Raw genomic sequence first — 24898 nt, 5'->3', positions numbered from 1 at the left:
GAGGGAGCAGGGGCTTCCTGAATCCAGGATTCTTCTGATGTTGTTTCTGATAGTACATGGAGACGAGGGGAAGTGAGAGGAGTACCTGCACTCATCCCAGTATCTGTTTAAGAAATCCAGATGGGATACTATCTGGATCTGATAGTAAAGAGTAGGACGTAAATCACAGTGGTATTGAAGAAAGGATCTGCCAGGTTTATGGCCAGTCTGCACTGGCATTTGTAGAGAAGAGAAGTGGAAAAAGTATGCATATGTGGTTGGACTTGGGGAATGAGAAAATCTCTTGTTGATTTGAACATTTAAGTTCTTAAAAAGTTGAGGTAAGGGAAAATTAAAGGGAGAGAAATATTTGGTACCCCTGTGTTCCAGATACCAATCCAGGGCTTTCTTCTCTTGAAGTCAGTGTCAAAATTCCCATAGATTTCAGTAGGAGGGTGTAGCGATGCAGACTCACCTCTGCGGTGCCTCCTGCTGGTTGTCTTGGGAATTAGCTCACCAGTCATCAGAGCGCCCTCTGCAGGCCAGGTGTCCTGCCTGTCATTTAGCCCCCCCCATGTCCGTCACAGGAACCCTGTGCCCCTTTAACTGGGTGCTGCCCCCTGGAAATACCCCAGCAGTCTGTGTCTCCCCTCCCAGGGGAACCCCCACCCACTATCCCCACTTCACCTCAGTCTTGGCTACTGCCCAGTCTCCATCTAGCCCCTGTTCAAATTGTGAGGCAGACTGCAGTATAAGCCACTCATCACAGGCAAGGGGGGTTTGGACCGGCTGCTTCTGCCTACCCATGGGCTGCCCCCTGCAACCCAGTACCTAATGGGCCTTATCAGACTGCAGCCTGGGGCTTTCCTAGGCCAGAGCTCCCTTGGCCTTTCCCCAGCCCTGCTCCAATCTAGGTTCCCTGCTTGGCACCTTGCAGCCAGGCCCTTCTCCATCTGCAGGCAGAGAGAGACTGCCTGGGTCTCTGGCTCATTGCCTCTTATAGGGGCCAGCTGGGCCTGATTGGGGCATGGCCCCAGCTGAGCCTACTTTCCCCCAATCAGCCCAGGCTTCTTGCCACAGCCCTCTCTTGGGCTGTTTCAAGCCTCGCAGGGCAGGAGCTGGTCCTCTCTCTCTCTCTATCACACTTGGGAGAAGGGGGGGCTTCTCAGCCTGGGCTCCCTGAAGTTAGCCCTCCAGGGTCGTCCCTCCAGGCCCGCCAATCTCCTTTCCGCGGCCTCCCAGCCCCAGGCCATCTCCCGGGTTTGGGTTTCGACCTTCCTGCAGGCCAAATCCGCAGCCTCTAGCCATGCCCGCAGGTCTGAGTCCCCCAGGCCCTCTTCTTTCAGGGTCTGGGTCCCCACAGTCACCTTCACCACTCCCACCTCGGTCCCAGCCTCCTGCTGGGTCCAGTCTGTTTGGGTTTCCCTGTCACTGACCTCCCCGGCGATGGTCTGGGTCCCGCCCTCTCGGAGGATCCCCGCCGTCCCAGTTGTGGTCTTCGCCACCTCCCCTGGGTGGCCCCCTGGCCGGTCAGCCACTCTCTCGGCTGCCTCCAGCTGCGTTGCCCCCCCACCCCAGGGGGCAGTCTTTCTGTCAGTGGCCCAGCTCCTGGCAATGCCAACAGGCTCCCTGCCTCGGTGTTGCCCGGGCCTCCTGCTTCTTCCCGTTGTCCCTCACTGGGCCAGCCCTTCCTGGGTTGCCCTGGGTCATGTTCCTTGGGGCCAGGCAGTCTCGCCAAAGTGCCCCTGCTGCCCACAGGCCCAACGCACCCGCAGCCGCCTGGGTTCCCTCACCCAGTGCACTGCCTGAGGGACTTGTCACTGTCCCTTTTTGGGGTGAGGCACCCTGCCCCCAGCCCCGTAGGGACAGTCCCACCTTATGTGCCCATGCCTGCCACAGGTGTAACAAGTCCTTAGTTCTGCTCCGGGCCTCCTGGCCCTAGGTTCAGGCTCATCCCTCTGGAACACGTGCCGGAGGAGCTTCCATAAGGCCCGCTGTTCCTCCACCAGCCAGGCCATCTGTCTTTGGAGGGCCCATTGCACCTCCCGTAGTTCTTGTGAGTCACCAGCCTCCTTTTGCCATGGTGCTGGCCCCTGTCCCCAACCATGGGTAGTCCCTAGAGCCTCTGCACAATACACCCCAGTATACCTGGGCTCCATCAGCTCCTTTCTCAGTCTGTCCACCATCTTTGGGGCAGTCGTCTCACAGTCCTTGCCCAGCCCCTTGTGTCGGGGCAGACCGCCTATGCCTGCATTCTCCACCATCCTGTAGCAATGCAGACTCACCCCTGCGGTGCCTCCTGCTGGTCATCTCAGGAATTAGCTCACCAGTCATCAGAGCGCCCTCTGCAGACCAGGTGTCCCACCTGTCATTTAGACCCCGTGTCCCTCACAGGACCCCCGTGCCCCTTTAACTGGGTGCTGCCCCCTGGCAGTACCCCCACACTCTGGGTCTCCCCCTCCCAGCGGAACCCCTACCCACTATCCCCACTTCGCCTCAGTCTTGGCTACTACCCAGTCTCCATCTAGCCCCTGTTCACTGGGGCAGACTGCAGTATAAGCCACTCATCACAGGCAAAGGGGGTTTGGACCGGCTGCCTCTGCCTACCCATGGGCTGCCCCCTGCAACCCAGTACCTAATGGATTGCAGCCTGGGGCTTTCCTAGGCCGGAGCTCCCTGGCTCCCTTGGCCTTTCCCCAGCCCTGCTCCAATCTGGGTTCCCTGCTTAACACCTTGCAGCCAGCCCCTTCTCCCTTTACAGGCGGAGGGAGACTGCCTGGGCTTCTGGCTCACAGCCTTTTATAGGGGCCATCTGGGCCTGATTGGGGCATAGCCCCAGTTGAGCCTACTTTCCCCCAATCAGCCCAGGCTTCTTGCCCCAGCCACAGCCCTCTCCTCGGCTATTTCAAGCCTCGCAGGGCAGGAGTGGATAACCATCCCACTACAGAGGGACCAGGTCCATGGCAGCCACCGAGGGGGCAGATCTCCTCACAGAGCCCCTGCTACACAACCCCCAGCTCCGTGTGCAGGTGGCGGAGTCCCCCGCGATGCGCCAGAGGTTGGTCTTGGCAGAAGCTACCAGGGTCAGAGACCTCCTGGACTACGACCGGGGAGACTGGCTGGATCCCCTGATGCTCACTCAGCATATGGGGCTCTCCAGACCTTGTACTCCCCGGCACGTACTACAGGAGGTGAAGGCCGCTTCGCCGCCTGCTGCTCGGGCCTACCTCGACCGGGTCCTACATGAGGGCACGCCCCGTCCACCCCCACCCCAAGCCCTCCGGACCTTTTCATTAGGCCCCTGCCCCGTGGACCCGACCGGCCCCCGCGCCCCTTCTCCACAAGCTGGCTGCACGATCTGCATCCGGTCCGCTTCCAAACCGCGCCAAGGAAACATCTCTACACGTTCGTGCTTCACACCCTTCACTTCCTCACCCTTGTGTCCCGCCCCAACACCAAGTGGCAGGACCTCCTGCCACCTCTGGAGGGTGAGGAGCCCTGGTGGGCCAGCCTATACTCTACCCTGGTCCCGAGGCCTGCCGGGGATATCAGTTGGCAGCTCCTCCATGAGGCTGTGAGCACGGGCGTGTATTTGGCGTGGTTTACCCCTGTCCCAGACACCTGCCCCTTCTGCAGCGTGAGGAAGACCCTGGCGCACATTTTCTTAGAGTGCGCCAGGTTGCAGCCCCTATACCGGCTCCTCACCAATGTACTGTTGCGTTTCTGGCTGCAGTTTTCCCCTCACCTCCTTCTCTATGCACTCCCAATCCGTGGCCCCACAAAGTCACGGGACCTCCTGGTCAACCTCCTCCTCGCCCTGGCTAAAATGGCCATTTACGCAACCAGGGAAAGGAGGTTGGCCAATGGAGACTCCTGTGACTGTGGGGCTTGGTTCCAATCCTCTGTCCGTTCACACATCCGGGCAGAGTTCCTCTGGGCGGCGTCCACTGGCTGCCTTGACGCCTTCGAGGAGCATTGGGCGCTGTCCGGGGTTCTCTGCTCGGTGTCTCCGTCAGGCTCCCTTCTTATGACCCTTTGACTGCACTCCTGTCCTTGTTCTTTTATTAGTAGTCCCCCGAACTCACTTGGGTTTTTGAGATCCTGTAGATCCTCCCCTTAGGCTGGGGGGGATCTGTTAGCCTGCCCAGTTCCCAGAAACCCAATAGGTACAGAGGGACCAGGTCCGTGGCAGCCACCGAGGGGGGCAGATCTCCTCGCGGAGCCCCCGCTACACAACCCCCAGCTCCGTGTGCAGGTGGCAGAGTCCCCCGTGGTGCGCCAGAGGTTGGTCCTGGCAGAAGCTACCAGGGTCAGAGACCTCCTGGACTACAACCGGGGAGACTGGCTGGATCCCCTGATGCTCACTCAGCATATGGAGCTCTCCAGACCTTGTACTCCCCGGCGCGTACTACAGGAGGTGAAGGCCACTTTGCTGCCCGCTGCTCAGGCCTACCTTGACCGGGTCCTGCACGAGGGCACGCCCCGCCCACCCTCCACCCCGGGCCCTCCGGACCTTTTCATCGGGCCCCTGCCCCGTGGACCCGACCGGCCCCCCCGCCCCTTCTCCGCAAGCCGGCTGCACGATCTGCAGCCGGTCTGCTTCCAAACGGCTCCAAGGAAACATCTCTACACATTCGTGCTCCACACCCTTTACTTCCTCACCCTTGTGTCCCGCCCAACACAAAGTGGCGGGACCTCCTGCCACCTCTGGAGGGTGAGGAGCCCTGGTGGGCCAGCTTATACTCTACCCTGGTCCCGAGGCCCGTCGGGGATATCAGTTGGTGGCTCCTTCATGGGGCCATGAGCACGGGCGTGTATTTGGTGCGTTTTACCCCTGCCCCAGACACTTGCCCCTTCTGCAGCGTGAGGGAGACCCTGGTGCATGTTTACTTAGAGTGCGCCAGGTTGCAGCCCCTATACCAGCTCCTCACCAATATACTGTTACGTTTCTGGCTGCACTTTTCCCCTCACTTACTTCTTTATGCACTCCCTATCTGTGGCCCCACAAAGTCACGGGACCTCCTGGTCAATCTCCTCCTCGCCGTGGCTATAATGGCCATCTACACAACCAGGGAGAGGAGGGTGGCCAATGGAGACTCCTGTGACTGTGGGGCTTGTTTCCGATCCTCTGTCCGTTCACGCATCCGGGCAGAGTTCCTCTGGGTGGCGTCCACTGGCTCCCTTGACGCCTTCGAGGAGCAGTGGGCGCTGTCCGGGGTTCTCTGCTTGGTGTCTCCGTCAGGCTCCCTTCTTATGACCCTTTGACTGCACGCCTGTCCCTGTTCTTTTATTAGTTGTCCCCCGAAATCAGTGGGGTTTTTGAGGTCCAGTAGATCCTCCCCTTAGGCTGGGGGGGATCCTTTAGCAGTGGGTGGGCTTCCACCCGCCCAGTTCCCAGAAACCCAATAGGTACAGAGGGAGATAGTCATGAGAAGAATTGTTTTGGATTTGAATTGTACCATCAGGGTAGAAGTTTTGGAGAAAGGGGTGGTCCTAGTTGCTTACAGTTGTCCTGCATCTTTAGGAGACCATTTCTGTGTGTCAAATTGTAGCTTGATTCTTGTGTTTCAGGAATCCTTGTTTGCCAGGCTGGCTGTATTTTAGAGAACCTGAACCAGTATCTTGAGGAGCTGGACTTCCTCATGCCACTTGACCTTGGAGCCAAAGGCAGCTGCCACATTGGTGGTAATGTGGCAACAAATGCAGGAGGCCTGAGGCTGTTGAGGTACGGCTCTCTCCGAGGGACAGTTCTGGGACTGGAAGTGGTAAGATGAGTGTCTTGTAGCTGCTTTCTGTATCTGAACTTCTTTCCATCCTGTATCCTGCTGCCATCCTGTTTTTATATTCATGCATCTGACAAAGTGGGTATTCAACCACGAAAGCTCATGCTCCAATATGTCTGTTAGTCTATAAGGTGCCACAGGACTCTTTGCTGCTTTTACAGATTCAGACTAACACGGCTACCCCTCTGATACCAAGCTTGGAGGGGTTGCAAGCACTTTGAAGGATGGGATTAAAATTCAAAATAACCTTGCTAAATTAGAGAATTGGTCAGAAATCAACAAGATGAAGTTTAATAAAGAGAAGTACAAAGTTCTACACTTAGGAAGGAAAAATCAAATACACAACTACAAAATAGGGCATAACTAGCTAGGTGGTAGTACTGCTGAATAGAATCCGGGGTTATAGTGGATCACTAATTGCATACGAGTTAACAGTGTGATGCAGTTGTGAAAAAGGCTAATGTAATTCTAGGGTGTATTAACCGGAGTGTGGTATGTAAGACAAGGGAAATAGTTGTCCTGCTCTATTCAGCACTGGTGAAGCCTCAGCTGGAGTACTGTGTGTCCAGTTGTAGGCCCACACTTTAAGAGAGATGTGGACAAATTGGAGAGAGTCCAGAGCTAAGTTCCCTGTAAGTTCCCCACACATGACCTCCATATCGGTGCACATAACAAAATTCATTCTTCACATGGATCTAAAAAATTAGAGAGAACACTGGTCCAGAGGAGAGCAACAAAAATGATAAAAGGTTTAGATAACCCAGACTATGAGAAAAGGTTAAAAAAAAACTGGGCATGTTTCGTCTTGAGAAGTAAAGGCTGAGAGGGGGACCTGATAAGTCTTCCAGTATGTGAAGAGCTGTTATAAAGAGGACTGTGATCAATTCCCCATGTCCACTGAAGGGAGGACAAGAAGTAATGGGTGTGTCAGATTTAGGCCTGGTCTACACTAGCCTGTTATTTCGGAATTAGCCAAGTTAATTTGAAAAAAAAAAAAAAAATTGATTCCGTCCACACGACCAAACTGGTTTTTTTTATTTAAAGGGCTCTTTAATCCGATTTCTGTACTCCACCTCGGCAAGTGGAGTAGCACTTAAATTGAGATCGCAATCCCGGGTTAAAGGTATTGTGGACACAATTTGACGTTATTGGCCTGCAGGAGTGATCCCAGAATGCTCCCTTATGACCACTCTGGACAACACTCTTAACTCCAGTGCACTAGCCAGGTGGGCAGAAAAACCCCTGGGAACTTTTGAATTTCATTTCCTGTTTGGTCACCATCAGCACAGGTGACCGTCAGCACAGTCCACCATCACAGGTGATCTTGCAGAGTCCACTATCACAAGAGATCACGCAGTCCTGGATTCGCAGACGAGCTTCAGCCTGCTCCGAACGGGAGGTACTGAATCTCATTGCATGTTGGGGAGACGAGTCTGTTATGGCAGAACTACATTCCAAAAAAAAGAACGCAAATACGTACACTAAAGTCTCCAGGGCCATGACGGAAAGAGGCTGCTCCAGGGACACAGAACAGTGTCGTACAAAAATCAAGGAGCTCAGGCAAGCGTACCAAAAATCCAGGGAGGCAAACGGGCGCTCTGGATCACAGCCCCATACATTCCGCTTCTACCGTGAGCTGCATGCAATTATGGGGGGTAATGCCACCACTACCCCACCACTGCCTGTGGACACCTGCAAGGGGGGAGTTTCACAGAGCGAGGAGGAAGAGTAATTGGAGGATGAAGAGGAGGAGGAGGAGGAGGACAGTGCACAGGCGGCAAGTGAGGAATGCATTTTCCCCCCTAGCCAGGAACTATTCTTAACGCTGGAGCCAATAGCCTCCCCCACTCCCAAGATGGGCTCCCGGACTATGACCCTAGAGAAGGTACTTCTGGTGAGTGGGAGCCTGATCGGAGCCATGGGGTGGAGGGTGGGGGGAAAACCCAGCCTCGCTGGACTGTTCACGTTTAGTTTAAAGGGCTCATCCCTTCTCAGAGCCTCATCGGAGGCACACAGTGATTGCAGGGGTGGTGGAGGGGTGTTGTGTGAAGCGATCATCCCAGAGAGCCTGCAGTCCCTCCTTTTATATGGCAAACCCACCAGGCATTGCTTGCTATGGGAAAGAGGGCCCAGCAGTTTGAAAGCATTGAAATGAATGTATAAGAAGCAGAACCCCGCGTGCCCCTAGGCTGCCTGCAAGCTGAATTCTGTTGACTGGCCATGTGATGGCTTACTCACACCAAAGTGTCCCCTTTGTTCTCTGAAATGTATCTTTTAAAATACTACCCTCCCTTTTTCTCCTCCCGCAGATGCAAATGTTTCAATGTGACCCCTATCTACTCCATCCCAGAGGCTAGTCCAGATTAGAAGGCGGAAAAAACAAACTCGTGACGACATGTCCACCAAGCTCATGCAGTCCTCCTGCACTGATAGGGCCCAGCTGAATGCATGGAGGCAAACAATTGCAGAGTCCTGTAAAGCATTACAGGAACACGAAGAGAGGAGGGACGGCACAATGCGAGCAGGCAGGACGCTATGGTCAAGCACATGGGGGAGCAAACTGACATGCTCCGCTGTATGGTGGATCTAATGCGGGAAAGGCTGCAAAGCCACAGACTGCTGCTGCAGCCCATGTATAACCTCCCTCCTCCTCAGGTTCCATAGCCTCCTCACCCAGATGCCCAAGAACACAACGGGGGAGGCTACGGGGACCCACACACTCAACCCCAAAGGATCGCCCAAGAAGCAGAATGCTGGCATATGCGAACTTTTGATTTGGTTTCTGGACATGTCCTTCCCTCCTCCTCCACCCCGCAACCCAATACCACCCCCCCGCCCGTCTCCCAGTCTACCTTCTGATTTCTCTCAATGTGTTGTGCAACAAATAATAAAGAACAGTTTTTAAACAATTTTGACTTTATTTCCTTTCATATATATATATAGGGGGCGGGTAACTTCAAAAGAAACCAACACAACTGTCACACCGTACCCTGGCCAGTCATGAAACTGGCTTTCAAAGCTTCTCTAATGCGCAGCACGCTCTGCTGAGCTCTTCTAATCACCCTGTTGTCTGGCTGTGCGAAATTGTCCGCCAGGCAAGTTGCCTCAACCTCCCACCCTGCCATAAACGTCTCCCCCTTACTCTCACAGATATTGTGGAGCACACCACAAGCAGCAATTACAATTGAAATATTTCAGAGTAGCAGCCGTGTTAGTCTGTATCCGCAAAAAGAACAGGAATACTTGTGGCACCTTAAAGACTAACACATTTATTTTAGCATGAGCTTTCGTGAGCTACAGCTCACTTCTTCGGATGCATAGAATGGAACATACAGACAGGAGATACTTATACATACAGAGAACATGAAAAGGTGGAAGTATGCATAACAACAGGAAAAGTCTAATCAATTGAGATGAGCTATCATCAGCAGGAGGAAAAAAAAACTTTTTGAAGTGATAATTAAGATGGCCCATAGAAGGTGTGAGGAGAACTTAACATAGGGAAATAGATTCAATTAGTGTAATGACCCAACCATTCCCAGTCTCTGTTTAGGCCAGTGTTAATTGTATCTAATTTGCATATTAATTCGAGTTCAGAGTACAGGTATGGAAGAGCTACAGCTCACTTCTTTGGAGGTGGAAGTATGCATACAGAGAACATGAAAAGGTGGAAGTCTGTTTTTGAAGTTTTTTTGTTGCAAAACTGCCACCTTCAAGTCTGTCACTGAGTGGTTAGAGAGGTTGAAGTGTTCTCCCGCTGGTTTTTGAATGTTATGATTCCTGATGTCAGATTTGTGTCCATTTATTCTTTTGCGTAGAGACTGTCCGGTTTGGCCAATGTACATGGCAGAGGGGCATTGCTGGCACATGATGGCATATATCACGTTGGTAGATGTGCAGGTGTACGAGCCCCTGATAGCGTGTCTGATGTGATTTAGGTCCTATGATGGTGTTACTTGAATGGATATGTGGACAGAGCTGGCATCGGGCTTTGTTGCAAGGATAGGTTCCTGGGTTAGTGTTTATGTTGTATGGTATGCGGTTGCTGGTGAGTATTTGCTTCAGGTTGGGAGGCTGTCTATAAGCGAGGACTGGCCTGTCTCCCAAGATCTGTGAGAGTGAGGGATCATCTTTAAGGATAGGTTGTAAATCTTTGATGATGAGCTGGAGAGGTTTTAGTTGGGGGCTGTAGGTGATGGCTAGTGGCGTTCTGTTATTTTCTTTTTTAGGCCTGTCCTGTAGTAGACAATGCCATCAACAGCCTCAAGAACAACTCTGACATCATAATCAAACAGGCTGACAAAGGAGGTGCTGTCATCATCATGAATAGGTCGGAATATGAAAAAGAGGCTGCCAGGCAGCTCTCTAACTCCACATTCTACAAGGCTTCTGGGTACTCTTCTGGCTCTGTCAATCTGTTTTTTCACTTCAGCAGGTGGGTATTGTAGTTTTAAGAATGCTTGATAGAGATCTTGTAGGTGTTTATCTCTGTCTGAGGGATTGGAGCAAATACGGTTGTATCTTAGAGCTTGGCTGTAGACAATGGATCGTGTGGTGTGTCTGGGATGGAAGCTGGAGGCATGTAAGTAAGTATAGCGGTCAGTGGGTTTCTGGTATAGGGTGGTATTTATGTGACCATCGTTTATTAGCACAGTAGTGTCTAGGAAATGGACCGCTTGTGTGGATTGGTCTAGGCTGAGGTTGATGGTGGGATGGAAATTGTTAAAATCACGATGCAATTCCTTGAGGGCTTCTTTTCCATGAGTCCAGATGATGAAGATGTCATCAATGTAGCGCAAGTAGAGTAGGGGCATTAGGGAACGAGAGCTAAGGAAGCGTTGTTCTAAGTCAGCCATAAAGATGTTGGCATACTGTGGGGCCATGCGGGTACCCATAGCAGTGGCACTGACTTGAAGATATATATTGTCACCAAATATAAAATAGTTGTGGGTGAGGACAAAGTCACAAAGTTCAGCCACCAGCTTAGCCGTGATATTATCGGGGATACTGTTCCTGATGGCTTGTAGTCCATCTTTGTGTGGAATGTTGGTATAGAGGGCTTCCACATCCATAGTGGCCAGAATGGTGTTTTCTGGAAGATCACTGATGGATTGTAGTTTCCTCAGGAAGTCAGTGGTGTCTCGAAGACAGCTGGGAGTGCTAGTAGCATAGGGCCTGAGGAGAGAGTCCACATAGCCAGACAATCCTGCTGTTAAGGTGCCAATGCTTGAGATGATGGGGCGTCCAGGATTTCCAGGTTTATGGATCTTGGGTAGCAAATAGAATACACCTGGTCGGGGTTCTAGGCATGTGTCTGTACAGATCTGTTCCTGTGCTTTCTCAGGGAGTTTTTTGAGCAGATGGTGTAGTTTCTTTTGGTAATCATCAGTGGGATCAGAGGGTAATGGCTTGTAGAATGTGGAGTTAGAGAGCTGCCTGGCAGCCTCTTGTTCATATTCCGACCTATTCATGATGTCAAGTATCAGAGGGGTAGCCGTGTTAGTCTGGATCTGTAAAAGCAACAAAGAATCCTGTGGCACCTTATAGACTAACAGACGTTTTGCAGCATGAGCTTTTGTGGGTGAATACCCACTTCTTCGGATGCAAGTGGTGGAAATTCATGATGATGACAGCACCTCCTTTGTCAGCCTGTTTGATTATGATGTCAGAGTTGTTCTTGAGGCTGTTGATGGCATTGTGTTCAGCACGGCTTAAGTTGCAACATCACTTGCCCCATAACCTAAGCCATGGCACTAAGGTGTAGGCAGGGTCCTCGAGGATAACTATAGGCATTTCAACATCCCCAGCACTAAATTTCTGGTCTGGGAAGTAAGTTGTTCAAACAGACCAGAGTTCCTGAAGATGGGAGTGTCATGCACCTTTCCCGGCCATCCCACGTTGATGTCGGTGAAACGTCCCTTGTGATCCACCAGTGCTTGCAGCACCATGGAAAAGTATCCCTTGCTGTTTATGTATTGGCCGCCCTGGTGTGCCAGGGCCAAGATAGGGATATGTGTTCCGTCTATCACCCCGCCGCTGTTAGGAAACCCCAGTGCATTAAAGCCATCCACAATGGTCTGCACATTTTCCAGAGTCACTACCCTTGATAGCAGCTGGTCAATGATTGCGTTGGCTACTTGCAGCACAGCAGCCCCCACAGTAGATTTGCCCACTCCAAACTGATTCCCGACTGACCGGTAACTGTCAGGCGTTGCAAGCTTCCACAGTGCTATGGCAACTTGCGTCTCAACTGTGAGGGCTGCTCTCATTTTGGTGTCTCTGCGCTTCAGGGCAGGAGACAGCAAGTCTCAAAGTTCCATGAAAGTGGCCCTACACATACGAAAGTTTTGCAGCCACTGGGAATCATCCCAGACCTGCAACACTGTGTGGTCCCACCAGTCTGTGCTTGTTTCACAGGCCCAGAATTGGCATTCCACAGCATGAACCTGGCCCAACGCCACCATGATCTCCCAATCGCCACATGCCGTGCTTCTAGTAACATCTGTGTCCATGTCCTCATCAGTATAGTAATGGCACTGTCGTCGCTTCCTCGCCTGGTTTTGCAGGTACTGAACATACTGCTGGATAATGCGTGAGGTATTTACAATGGTCAAAACTGCAGCGGAGATCTGAGTGGGCTCCATGCTTGCCACACTATGGTGCCTGCAGGGGGTAATCCTGGAAAAAGGGTGCGAAGTGTAGGAGAGCTGTTCGGTTCAAGAGGGCCGATAAAAGGTGGTAAATGGTTCTCTTCTGTAGCTTTCACGGAGTTAGGAAGCTCGCTAGAGCTGCAAGAGTGGGAGAGCAGAGTTTGCAGCGGAAGCTGCAGCTCAGTTCACGATGGCCGAAAAACGGTGGGGAATTGTTGCTGTCTGTAGCTTCCACAGGAGCCCAGGACCAACAACATGGAAAAAGCGGCGGAAGCTGTGCAGCTCAGTTCATGATGGCCGAAAAACGGCGGGGAATTGTTGGCTTCTGTAGCTTGCACGCAAGCCCGGGACAGACAACATGGAAAAATTAGCGAGCGATGCAAGAACGGGAGAGCAGAGTTTGCGGCGGAAGCTGTGCTGCTCGGTTCACAGTAGCCGAAAAAAGGCGGGAAATGGTTAGATAAAAGAGTAGATAGAAAGACGAGAGGACATGCGAGGTGAATTCATAGTACTAGGAGACAGGCGGTGCACCATACTGCATTGTCTGCTGACAGTATGGCATCTGCCGTAGCTTTCACGGTGGGAGGAGCAAGTGACAGCACACACCCAGAAACACCCGCAAGAATGTTTTTGCCCCATCATGCACTGGGAGCTTAACCCACAATTCCAAGGGGCGGCGGGGACTGTGGGAACAGTGGGATAGCTTCCCGCAGTGCACCACTGCGACATTCGATGCTAGCCTCTGTACTGTGGATGCACTCCGCCAAATTCATGCACTTTAGTGGGGACACACAACACCGAATGTATAAAATTGCTTCCAAAAATTCGAATAGAATAAGTTTGAATTAATTTCGTACTGTAGACATACCCCTAGGTTGGAGTTAGAAAGTTTTTCCTCTTCTCTAAGAGTAGTTAAGCACTGGAAAAGGCTTCCAAGAGAGGTTATGGAATCTCCATCATTGTCCAACCTGTTCTTAAAACCCTTCAAACACCTGTCAGGGATAGTCTAGGTTTACTTGTGTGATGGGTTGCCCCTGGGGTGCTGCCTGGAACTGGGGTACCACTGAGCCCTCTGACCCATCAGCCTGGGCTCCCTCTCACACTTAGCTGCTGTGACAAGCTGCAAAGTCCTCCAGCCTGCACTTTCACCAGCATTCACACAGGTAGGGACACACCCAGCTGCAGTTACATGCAGGCTCTCTAACCACCAGCTTCCCAGCCTAGGACCACAGAGCTGTACTATCCTGCCCTGGTCAAATCTGGCCAGTATATGGGTTTAATGCCCAGTTCGTCTCTCCCTCAGTGTGAAGAGCACCATGCACCCTTGTGGTAACCAAGACGCCTTAGTCAAATGCACACTGGTTTGGATTAAAACATAAAATAAGTTTATTAACTACAAAAGATAGATTTTAAGTGATAGCAAACAGATCAAAGCAGATTACCTAGTACATAAACAAAAATGCAAACTGAGTTTAACATACTATATAGGTAGGATATGAATTGGCAAATTCTCACCCTGAGTGATAAACAGGCTGGCAGATTCTTAAGGCACAAGCTGCCTTTGCTTAGCAGCTTCGGTTTCCCAGGTTTTCATACACAGGATAGAAATCCCTTTAGCCTGGGACCATCACTTCCGCCAGTTCAGTCCAAGTATTGCGTCCAATTTTGGGCCCCCAGTTACAGAAAGGATGTGGACAAATTGGAGAGAATCCAGCAGAAGGCAGCAAAAATGATTACAGGGCTGGGGCACATGACTTATGAGGAGAGGCTGAGGGAACTGGGGTTATTTATTCTGCAGAAGAGAAGAGTGAGGGGGGATTTGATAGCAGCCTTCAATTACCTGAAGGGGAATTCTAAGAGGATGGAGCTAGGCTGTTCTCAGTGGTGGCAGATGACAGAACAAGGAGCAATGGTCTCAAGTTGCAGTGGGGGAGGTCTAGGGTGGATATTAGGAAAAACTATTTCACTAGGAGGGTGGTGAAGCACTGGAATGGGTTACCAAGGGAAGTGGTGAAATCTCCATCTTTAGAGGTTTTTAAGGCCTGGCTTGACAAAGCCCTGGTTGGGATGATTTAGTTGGTGTTGGTCCTGCTTTGAGCAGGGGATTGGACTAGATGACCTCTCGAGGTCTCTTCCAACCCTAATCTTCTATGATTCTATGATAAAAGGCTGAGGCAGACACCGTGCATGGAAAATGTCAGTGCAAACCATTAAGGTTTGGCAAAATAGGTGGTGCTACCAGCCTATTAGTGAAGTCCAGTTAAAACACAGAAAAGTCTTGGCTGAATGTCTTGTAGTTCTATTAGGCTGTAAAATAGTCTGCTTACTTCTGAAAGTCCTGGTGTTTGGAACATTTAAAGATAGACTGAAAAATTCACTAGTATGTTTATTGTAAAGTACGGTATTGGCAGGGGAAAGGATTACATGACCCAGGTGGTCTTTTTCATCTCTAATGTGTCTAAGAAGTCAAGGCAATCTTTAACTAGAGCATATCTGTTACAAACCCATCCAATCTTGGTTTAAGGACTCAAATGATGGAGAACTTACTACTTCTGATGATTAATTACCCTCACTGTTTCAAAATTGGCACTTTACTTTCATTGGTTGCATCAGCTGTCATAAGCTAAAAACTACGTACAATGGCTGATCATGTCCACTGGAGAAAGATCACTGATTGGTATGAAAAATAATCTGTTCTTATTAGTGTAACTGTTCCTTGCTTTTCATGCTACACATGAGCAGAGCATGTACTACTAAGGAAGAGAGGAATTTGGTGGAGCAAAATGGGCACCATGTTGATGGGAGAAAGCTCTCCCTGTCCAAGGCTATGTGGAAGAAGTGATGGGGAAAAAGTGTGGGGAGGGACAACAATTAGAGAAGGAAAAAATAATATAACCACGTTGCAGCACTGAGAGGTAGAGCCCTGCAAATTCCGCGGACCATTTTTGTGGATCAGATGTATCCGTGCAGGGCTCTCTTGAGAGGTTTGCTGCAGCTTCTTATCATCTTGTCTCTTCAAACCAGCTCATCACCTGTGTGTATTTGTGTAATTAGAAATGAAGGGTTTATCAGTATTGTTTCTTTGTCCTCTGCCAGGTCCTGGCTGATGGCTCCATTCTGAACTGCTTGGCTTCTCTGCGGAAGGATAATACTGGCTATGATTTGAAGCAGCTTTTCATTGGATCAGAGGGGACTTTGGGGATCATTACTGCTGTCTCTATCCTCTGTCCACGGAAACCCAAGTCTGTGAATCTGGTCTTCTTAGGTAGGCTCTGTCCCTCTCTCATTCTCCAGCAGTGCTGTTGGTAACCAGAAACAATATGCAATGGTGTTCATACAGTATCAGAGGACCAAGAGACTGATTTGGGGTATATTATTGGAGATGAAGCTGCCCTGTGACCCTGGGGGCTGGTTTTTAATAATTTGACTGCTGAAACCAGTGACAGAAGAAGCCGGGAAAGAATGAGAATTGGGAGAGAAGGCACAAGTCAGTAAACTGTTGTAAACCACCAACTTGATTTTATTTCTAACAACAGAATGTTTGAGAGAATTTGGTGGTGTGTATTAAAATACTTGTGGTCACTGGGATTTAGCAAAACTCTCTTATCTGTGGTATTCCTGTCACCATGCCATTTGAGCTTTAGCTTAGCTCTGGCAGGCAAAATGTCATTCACAGGTAGAAAAATGGTAGGTAGAAGTGAAGAAGGGAAGGGGACCCAGTGTTGAGCTGTACTGGTTATATTTTGCCTCACCACCCTTCTGGCCCAGACAGATAAGTGGGGAATAGGGATACGGTGCCTTAAACATCTTGATAGGATCCAAGGTGTCCTGTTTTCTAAAAATCATTGGCATGAAAAAGACCAGTCTGGTAAGAGTTGCACCTGCATGGTCTACGCTAAACATTTGCCATCACAAACATTTCTAACAGCATTCTGTGTAGCACACATCATTAATTATTATTTACTGGACCCTGAACAAACTATTTTGAGCCAGGTAGTATTTTTTAGTATGTTAGCAGTTTTAATGTTCTCTGTGCTGTTTGTTGTCTGTGGAAAGGTTGTCAGAGTTTCTCTCAGGTTCTTGGAACTTTCACTACCTGCAAAGGCATGCTGGGAGAGATCCTGTCTGCATACGAATTCATGGATGACAAGTGCATGAAATTGGTTGAGAACCACCTCAAACTGTCCAAACCAGTGACAGGTACTAGAATTAATGTACTGTGCATAGACAGGTTATTTGGAGTATAAGGCAGTGCTATGAACCCAAGTATCTAGATGTTTTATTGTGCTGTGGAAAAAGACATAATATCTTCTGGGGATTTCTTTTGGGAGGAGGTAGGGAATGCTGGGCTAAATACTTAGCTGATCTAAAGAAAGGTCTCTCCAAAGGTGAGAAGGGAGTCCAGTATCCAGGTTCACTGAAGTCTGGACTTCCCCACACTGTTCCATCACTGCACTCCAACCCTGCCATGGAGCAGCTAGTCTCCTGCCTAGGACAAGAGAATTGTTCAACCTACATGTTCAGTTATTGAGGGGTCTCTCCAGAGATAGCAAAAAGACAGCTTTTCATAGGAACTGTGTCTGGTCCCTTGAAGTAGGAAGGAGGCAGCAACCTAATAAATAGACTGAATAAATTCCAATAACATTGTAACATAATTTATCACTGAGCAAACTTCCCTATCTCCCCAGCATAGTCCCCTGAGACATTCAAACAAACATCACATGAAACACATTTTTTTTGTATTATTTGGGGGGAGGGAGGGATTTTATTTTAAATTATTGGCCCCATCTCAACAGCAGCTGCTACAATAAAGAGTGATTAAAACAAGGGCCGTGCATAGAGCATCTGATGTAGCATCAAGGCTATAGCGTAGCAGAGAGAGATTCCTCAGAGGGAACCTACGTGAAATGCAACAGGAAAGGGCAATTTCCAGAATTTTGGACTTTATTTACATTGGTTAACTGGAAGGAAGCAGTAGATAAGCTGTATGCCTTGTAGCAGAGTTTATTTCCATACAAATGGAAAGTATCACTCTGAAACACTCACTCACAAACACAAAGCAGATACTTTGACAAGATCAAAAATATTTGCAGAATTTCCAGCTCTCGGGGACATCACATCCATTGTGCTCTGTCTAGAGCTCGCTGCACTCTAGCCAATGCAGAGTGCAGAGCGGCTGTTCATGAGGGAGTCTTCCCACATATCCCAGCTCTGGAGGCATTTCCAGCTATTTCACTCCTGCCTTGGCCAGCAGAATTCTTATAGGGAATGGTGAAAGGATGCTGAAGGTTGGGAAGATCAGTTATCTCAACTCTCTACCTTATACAAAAGGAGTCACTGTAGAGAATGTTGCTTTATTTTTAACCCAGTGACTTCTCAAGATGACCTTTTAATCGTCTGAATTAAATCCCTATCTTCTGCTACTGGCTGTTCTCTTGTTCTGTCCTCTCTCGTTTCCAGGAAGCCCCTTTTATATTTTAATTGAAACATCAGGCTCCAATTCTGCCCATGATGAAGAAAAGCTGAACAATTTCTTGGAACATGTCATGGCCTCTGGTTTGGTGACCGATGGGACTGTGGCCACAGAGAATAAGAAAATAAAGGTGATTCACCCTCCAACATAAACACTCATGGAATAATTCTCTATTTGGGTTTGTACTTTATACTGATGAATGGTTAAACAGTTTGTTCTGTGGCGTAGGAGTTCCCAAGTCACCTGACATCAGGAGGAAAAGTTGTAGCTTGTTTATATGGCGAAACATATGCCAATTTTTTTTTGGCTGTTTTGAAATGTTCTACCAACATTTTCCTTATGGCCCTCTTTTATGGTGTTAATGAGGACGTGCTTAATTTTCTTTCTCTAGACATGCAATTTTGCTTGAGCACAAAGTAGTAGAGAAATTCCTCATTTTCTTATCCAGCAAAACAAAACAATAGAGAGAGGCTGACAGGTGATGGAGCTAGAATAACCCTATTCCTCTATAGAAGTGAGAAGATTTGCAGTGCTGGACTACACCCTGACCCTCACTTCCTTGGAATATGTTACAGTAGTGTGTATAGTGGAAGATCTTGTGTTGGACTGGACCATCTGTGTCTCACTCCCAGCAGCATGTTGCACTCATGTATGGGAAGCAAATTTTGGGTACTAGCATGGAGCTGAGATGATTATTATTTACATTACAGGAACCCTTAGGGTCCTGTATTAGGGCCCTATTGTCCCATGCACTGTATCAGCACATAACAGAGATGCCGCCGTCCCAAGGAGTTTACAATTTAAATACAAGACAAGAGACAACAGATAGATACAGGAAACCAACAGGAGAGTACAAGGAAACAATGAGACGCTCCTGGTCAGTGTGATAAGCAGTGGTCATTGCACACCAGTTGCCTGACCACTATGATTTTTTGTTGCCTTGTTGACAGGGGAGAGTTTTAAAGAGGACAGTGAGGTGGCTTTGTGGATATTTATGGGGAGATGCTTCCATAGTCTTCCTCTTCCCTTGCAGCCAATGCACTGGCAGGAGATCTGAGTATTGACTCTAGACAGAAAATTAGCCATTCTAAAATATCCAGGAAAATGAAATTATATGTTTTATCCTTTCTCTGAGACAGGAACTAAACACACTCAAAGTTGGATGAGAGCGCCGTATTTAGAGCCAGAGACTGCTGTGGGTCAAGGCTGAGATGGTTTGTATGGGGCTGAGATAGCAGGGTGCTGGTAAGGCAGGACTGAGGTGCATGGGAACCAAAGACTGCCGTACTGAGCAAGTCAGTTATTTTAACCAGTACAGCTTTATCTGAAATTGCTGAATTTAGAGACCTCATGCATAGTTCCACCATATGATGGTGCCAATTCACCAAACAAATATAAATGGATGTTTCCGAGAGCTGTAAGATAATACATATCCAAAGGGAGGACATAAGGCCATCACAGTAGCTCATATAGTTGGATAACAGTTCCCTGCCCCTCTCCCCTCCAGCCTCAAACTCCATGAAGAGTGAAATCTGATGTATTTGGTTCATTTTAATTTGCTCTCTCCACTTTATCCTGTTTGATCCAATGAACCACAGATGTTGTGGTCTCTGAGGGAGCGGATCACGGAGGCCCTAACTCATGATGGCTGTGTTTACAAATATGACCTCTCACTCCCTGTGGAGAGACTATATGACCTTGTGATTGATACCAGGGCTCGACTGGGCAAGACTGCCAAGAATGTGGTTGGCTATGGCCATCTAGGTGAGTTGGGAAACATTACAGATTTCCTTTTGTAGCTTAGCTTCTAAGAAATGGAAACTAGATGGTATTGGCTGACTGAGAGCTATAGCTCTAGTCGGAGCTGTGAGGATTTGTTGGAATCCATTAATTTCAGACATGATCCCTATGCTAATGGAAAAATTGATTTCATAACATTAACAATCTGTAGCACAGTATAAGAAGTTATTCAAAGAGATGTTGCCTTGTAGCTCTTTATCCAGTGTTTTGGGTAGATTTAATTGGGCAATAAGTTTGATCTCCACAGTCAACTAATAAATGTAAGTGTTTGGTAGGAACCACTGTCCTCGTTAGAGGGAGTAGCAATATTTGTAAACCAATTATGGCTGAGCCATTAACCACCAGAAAAAAGTGATTAAAATAATGCAATTGAGTAAAAAAGGCCTTGGAATTTTTAAAGGGATATTTTGAAATTTATGTAGTGAAACTTGACTCCGGAGACAGACAAATGGATTGCTTAACAGAGCTGAGCTGTCTTTAGAAGTGGAGCAGTGTTAAGCACTCTCTGTTTGAAGATATTTCAGAGCAGTGTCTTTAAACAGGAAGTTGCTTAATAAAGGTTGTCTTTTGTACACATTTGACTATATTGACAATTTAGTTGGTGTTGGTCCTGCTTTGAGCAGGGGATTAGACTAGATGACCTCCTGAGGTCTCTTCCAACCCTAATATTCTATTATTCTATGATTTAACAAATAGGATTATTATTTTTAACTCTACTTCTTAATGTCAAGAGTCATGTCCCTTTTGGGAGAGCTCTTTTCTTCCAAAGTGAACATGAATCACTAAAAACTTCAGATTTATCTTGACTCCCAAATAGTCAATAGATATTTAGATGTTAATCAAAGATCATTATTCAGAGGCAGTCCAAAAGAAAACAACTCTATTAATGACCTACATTTAAATGGTTGCAAAAATATAATTGGAAGAGATTGAATAATGTGGTATGGGTAAATTAAAATGTCACAGTCCTAATGAAGTAACTTTAGATAAATCTTTGCCACAAGAAATATTATGGCTGAAGTTCTAAAAGCACAAAATCAGGAAATGGAAAGTTAATTTACTCTACATTGTGAGGGCTTTCTTATGGACTGTACTTCTTAGAGATGGCACAAGAGCTAGGAAACATTCTGAGTTATTCAAGCACATAACTGTCTGAAGAGAGGAACCACTGTTTCTAGAATCCTAATGGACAGCTGCTCTCAGGACAACACAGACTCTGCTGTTTTGTTACACAGCAGAGCCAATGAGAAATTTCCAGAGCACAGTCATTCCGTTTCTCTATCAGAACCATCTCAGACCCAGCTCTGTTATGCTTTCTTCCAGGAGACGGAAACCTGCACTTGAACATCACAGCTGAGTCCTACAGCCATTCCCTGCTGGATGCCATTGAGCCATTTGTGTATGAGTGGACTGCACAGTATAATGGCAGTATCAGTGCAGAGCATGGATTGGGCTTCAAGAAGAAGCATTACATTCAATACAGTAAGCCACAGGAGGCAGTCCTTCTGATGCAGCAGGTCAAGGCCATGTTGGACCCCAAAGGGATTCTGAACCCTTACAAGACACTGCCAGCTAGTTCCTGAGAGCTTCGTTCTGCTGAGAAATAGGTGTATATCCTGTTGTATCGACTGTATCTCTAGCTCATAACTGCACTTTAGACACTGACAGACTGAACAACAATTTTCAAAGCTGCTTTGCTCACTTTATGACTGTACTGAAATGGTAAAGGACTGCAATTCCTCCTCCCAGTATTGTCCATCATTGCATGAGCTCTGACAGTCCAGAAAGCAGAGATCAGTAGCGGCCAAAGCCACACAGGCTTCCTCATGGCTCTGAAAGGTCAGACTGAGTATACATATATAAGGGGCCTACCTGCCAGTCCCTCCCATGCTGCAGTGCTTAGAACTATCTCCCATCCCAGTCCAGCTGGTGGAACCCTTGAAAAGCCTTAACTCTCTAATGCTCTGTTGATGGCTTTTCCTCTCTACTTTAGATTGCTTCTGTTTTTTTATTTATAGTCTATGCTTGTGGATGTTAGAGCTACATGCAGCAAGAAGAAAGTGTAAGCAGCATCTAGATTTGGTAGACCATCTGCGCTTTCTATCACTTTCTGCCAGTGGGGCAGTTTAAAAATCTCTATTCTTCTTACTCTATATAGCAAGACAATTTATAGCCTGTTTTCAAACACAGACCTACAACTTTGCATGTGCAAATTATTACACCTGCAGCTTAGTCCTCTTTGATCTAGGTATGTGATTTGTGGGTGAAGTCAGCTATGGAAATGAAAGATTAAATTCTGGTGGATCTCGGGGGTGTAAATGGCAGGATTATGGCAGTGATGTTTCTGATCCTGGAATTATAGGTATTTTCCCCTCACTTGCTCGTAGTTGTATGTATGTGGAATAATTTTGGCACAGTTGGTAAATTCATGGCAGTGATAATAATTTGCTAAGCTCCACTAGGTGTCCAACAGGCAGATCTTAGTGGGCATCATGACCATATCTTTGTCCCTATAGCTCCCAGCTGAGATCAGCTATGTTTAGAGCATCTTTATAGCATTTGCCTCACTAGCACCAAGCCAGAGTTAACAATTTGTGCTGACACTTGGATACTACAGTTATAGGCACGCTAGAAATACTGTAGTTGGTACCCAGAGTAGGGTTTCCAGTAATGTCAATCCCTCAGTAATCTTTCCTTTCGCACAGATAATACAAACCTGAGATCAGAGGTATAAACAGCATCCCATCAACAACACCCTGAGCCAAAGACAGCTTTGGGCTAACCAGGCGGAAGGGCTGGAGAGGCCATGAAAGCGCTGCCTTTACCAGGACAGAATTTTGCCCCTTCCATTCACAGTACCCTTGCTTGGTTTAAAAGAGAATGTAATCATCCTGTGCACAGATCTTGTAAAGTCATAGAAGTAGACTGCAGTCTTATATTAGATTTTGGCTAAACTGGTGATTATGTATCAAACTAGGCTGTTTTGATGGGAAAGATTGTATTGTGGCACCGCGGAATAGAAGAGGCCAGTTTATAAAGACAGCATCTGATTTTGCTTGCATTTTGGTAATCCGCAAGGAAGAGAAAGGAGAAAATATACATGTTAAGTAGGGTACATACATTAATTTTCAAAATTTTCTTTGTGGATTGGGGGTATTAGCCACTTGACAGACATCTCTGCTCCCTTCCCCTGTGTTGCACAGCAGAGAGAGAAATGTAGGAGCATTGATTGTACAGAAATAGGAGTTAAAAAGCTTGGCAGCAGGAAAGGTGACTACATATCGGTAGCATGATTCCATACCTCTTAGTCACTGGCAGCTCCTCAGCACCAAAAATATGTAAGTAAAACCCCATTTGAAACGCGGGGCTTGGCCTGCTGAAGGGCAGTGGAATTGGGGAACAGATTGTCTGCATGGCCTAAGCCCATAGGATCCCAGTGTAACAACCATGAACTCCTCCCCCTTCTGGCCACAATATACCAATAGGCAGAGTGCAACCAACGGCAGTGTTACATGGGAAGTAGTCATGCTGGCCAGAGGCCTGAGAGAAGTGCGGAAGGGCATGTGTATACCAGGCCAGGTTTGTGGGAGTTCACTGTTCTAACTGAAAACAAGTCTGAAATGAACCTTTTCTGTCTCAGGACAAACATTTACATTTAATGAGAATCATACGTGCAATGGAAAATGTTATCTGGCAGGGACTTGGGGTTTGACTACTTAAAACTTGATCAGAATTTTTTAAAAAATTGCACTATTTTAATTCACAAAATCTTGTATAATGTTTTGCCAGTATTATACCCTAGTCTAAATGGAGACTTCAGTCTTTCTTAGGAAAACAGCTGGAGAACCTTGGTGTTATTTTCAGTGATCTTCTAATGAACATATGTTTTTTTATGACTGTTTAAGAAACTTGATAAAATATAAGAATTTTTAAAAACAAATCAGTCTTTATTTTTATTATAATTGCACCAGTCAGGTTTCATTTCTTGTATCCTTAGTGTAAGCAGGAGCTCCTCTTATGCTCTGACCAAAACCTATACAACCTGGTATGATGCAGCCCCTTTGCACTACTCAGTGGCACAGAGGCTGTAACTCAAACAGATCTGGTCCTGCAGGAATTCCTCTGGCTGAGTGAGTTTCCCCGCACCAGGGGATATATAGTGGGCATGGCCAGAGTACTGCTGTGTTCTGACTATTTCCAACTGCTTCAATGGCTCTTTGGGGGCAGGAGAGTGCAGTTTAGAGGAGCCAAGAGCTGGGATGCACAAAGGTAGCATACAGCCTCCTTTGTCCCCCTTTGTATGGGTTCTGCATCAACACAACTTGGGCACTCCCACAATCTGAGCAACTGTATTTAGTCCAAACATATACCCCTTCCTGGGAATTGGCTTTATTGGTAACATGAATCTACGTTTTCTTCCCAAGTTTGACTGTTCCTAGGGTTTCTGTGCACACACTTCTCTGTTATAGACCCCAGTTCCCACTTTTTAAAAGAGCAACTTCCACCTCCCTCGTAACCAGGGTGGAATTAGCAAGCCACACCTGCCAGTGAGATTCCATCCTCTTATCCATTCTCTCAGGGCAGGGAAGCAGTCAGGCTGTCCATAGCTTGGAAACCAAACTTGGTGAAACAAATACTGTGCATGAGTTCTTTATGAGGACTAAGGTGTTGATCCATTTTGCACAGCAAGGTCTTTGACTTGAAAGTGAATGAGAAATGGTTGGACCAGTCTTGGAAAATGAGCAGTTACTCCAAGTCACATACCTCAGAAATGGCTTGGCTGGATAACTTCTAACTTAGATAGAATTCCACAGGAGCTTCAGACAGGGCAGGATAGACATCAGATGGAAAGAATTTATCAGGATAACTAGTATGTCTCAATTCAAGCTTAGAATGGAAATGCTTTCAGATTTTGCCATGAAGTCACAATTATGACTCCATAATAACCAATGTTTCCTAAAAAGATAGAAAAATTGAAAACAATTTCAGTACTTATTGAATGGGAAGAGATTGGCACTAAACAATTGTAAGGCCATGGTAAGTATAAAATGCTACATTTCCATTTAATTAAGTTTCATATTTTACACTGGAGAAGAGGAATCAAAGAAATAGATAATTCTACGGAATGTTAGTTATGCATTCAATAGCACTCTGTGTGTAGACTGTGTGATGTTGCAGTCTATATGATTTTATAAAAATTTGATAATGAGTGA

The 24898-nt window shown here is 47.5% G+C and overlaps 1 protein-coding gene across 3 annotated transcripts in view; it reads left to right on the top strand.

Annotated features, from left to right (window-relative positions):
• Positions 1–21430, top strand: part of D2HGDH (D-2-hydroxyglutarate dehydrogenase) — a 35724-nt gene extending 14294 nt beyond the window's left edge. For all 3 annotated transcript variants that reach the window (XM_039487578.1, XM_039487580.1, XM_039487579.1), the window contains 6 exons: positions 5551–5744; positions 15509–15677; positions 16469–16612; positions 17873–18015; positions 19484–19649; positions 21009–21430. In XM_039487578.1, the coding sequence (XP_039343512.1) occupies positions 5551–5744; positions 15509–15677; positions 16469–16612; positions 17873–18015; positions 19484–19649; positions 21009–21268 (1076 nt within the window). In that variant the 3' untranslated portion in view covers positions 21269–21430. The remainder of the gene's footprint in view (positions 1–5550; positions 5745–15508; positions 15678–16468; positions 16613–17872; positions 18016–19483; positions 19650–21008) is intronic.
• Positions 21431–24898: the final 3468 nt, after the last annotated feature.

This window comes from Mauremys reevesii, linkage group 9, assembly GCF_016161935.1.
Source record: "Mauremys reevesii isolate NIE-2019 linkage group 9, ASM1616193v1, whole genome shotgun sequence".
NCBI lineage: Eukaryota > Metazoa > Chordata > Testudines > Geoemydidae > Mauremys > Mauremys reevesii.
The sequence above is the reverse complement of the archived record's forward strand: the minus strand, read 5'-3'. Positions and strand labels throughout refer to the sequence as shown.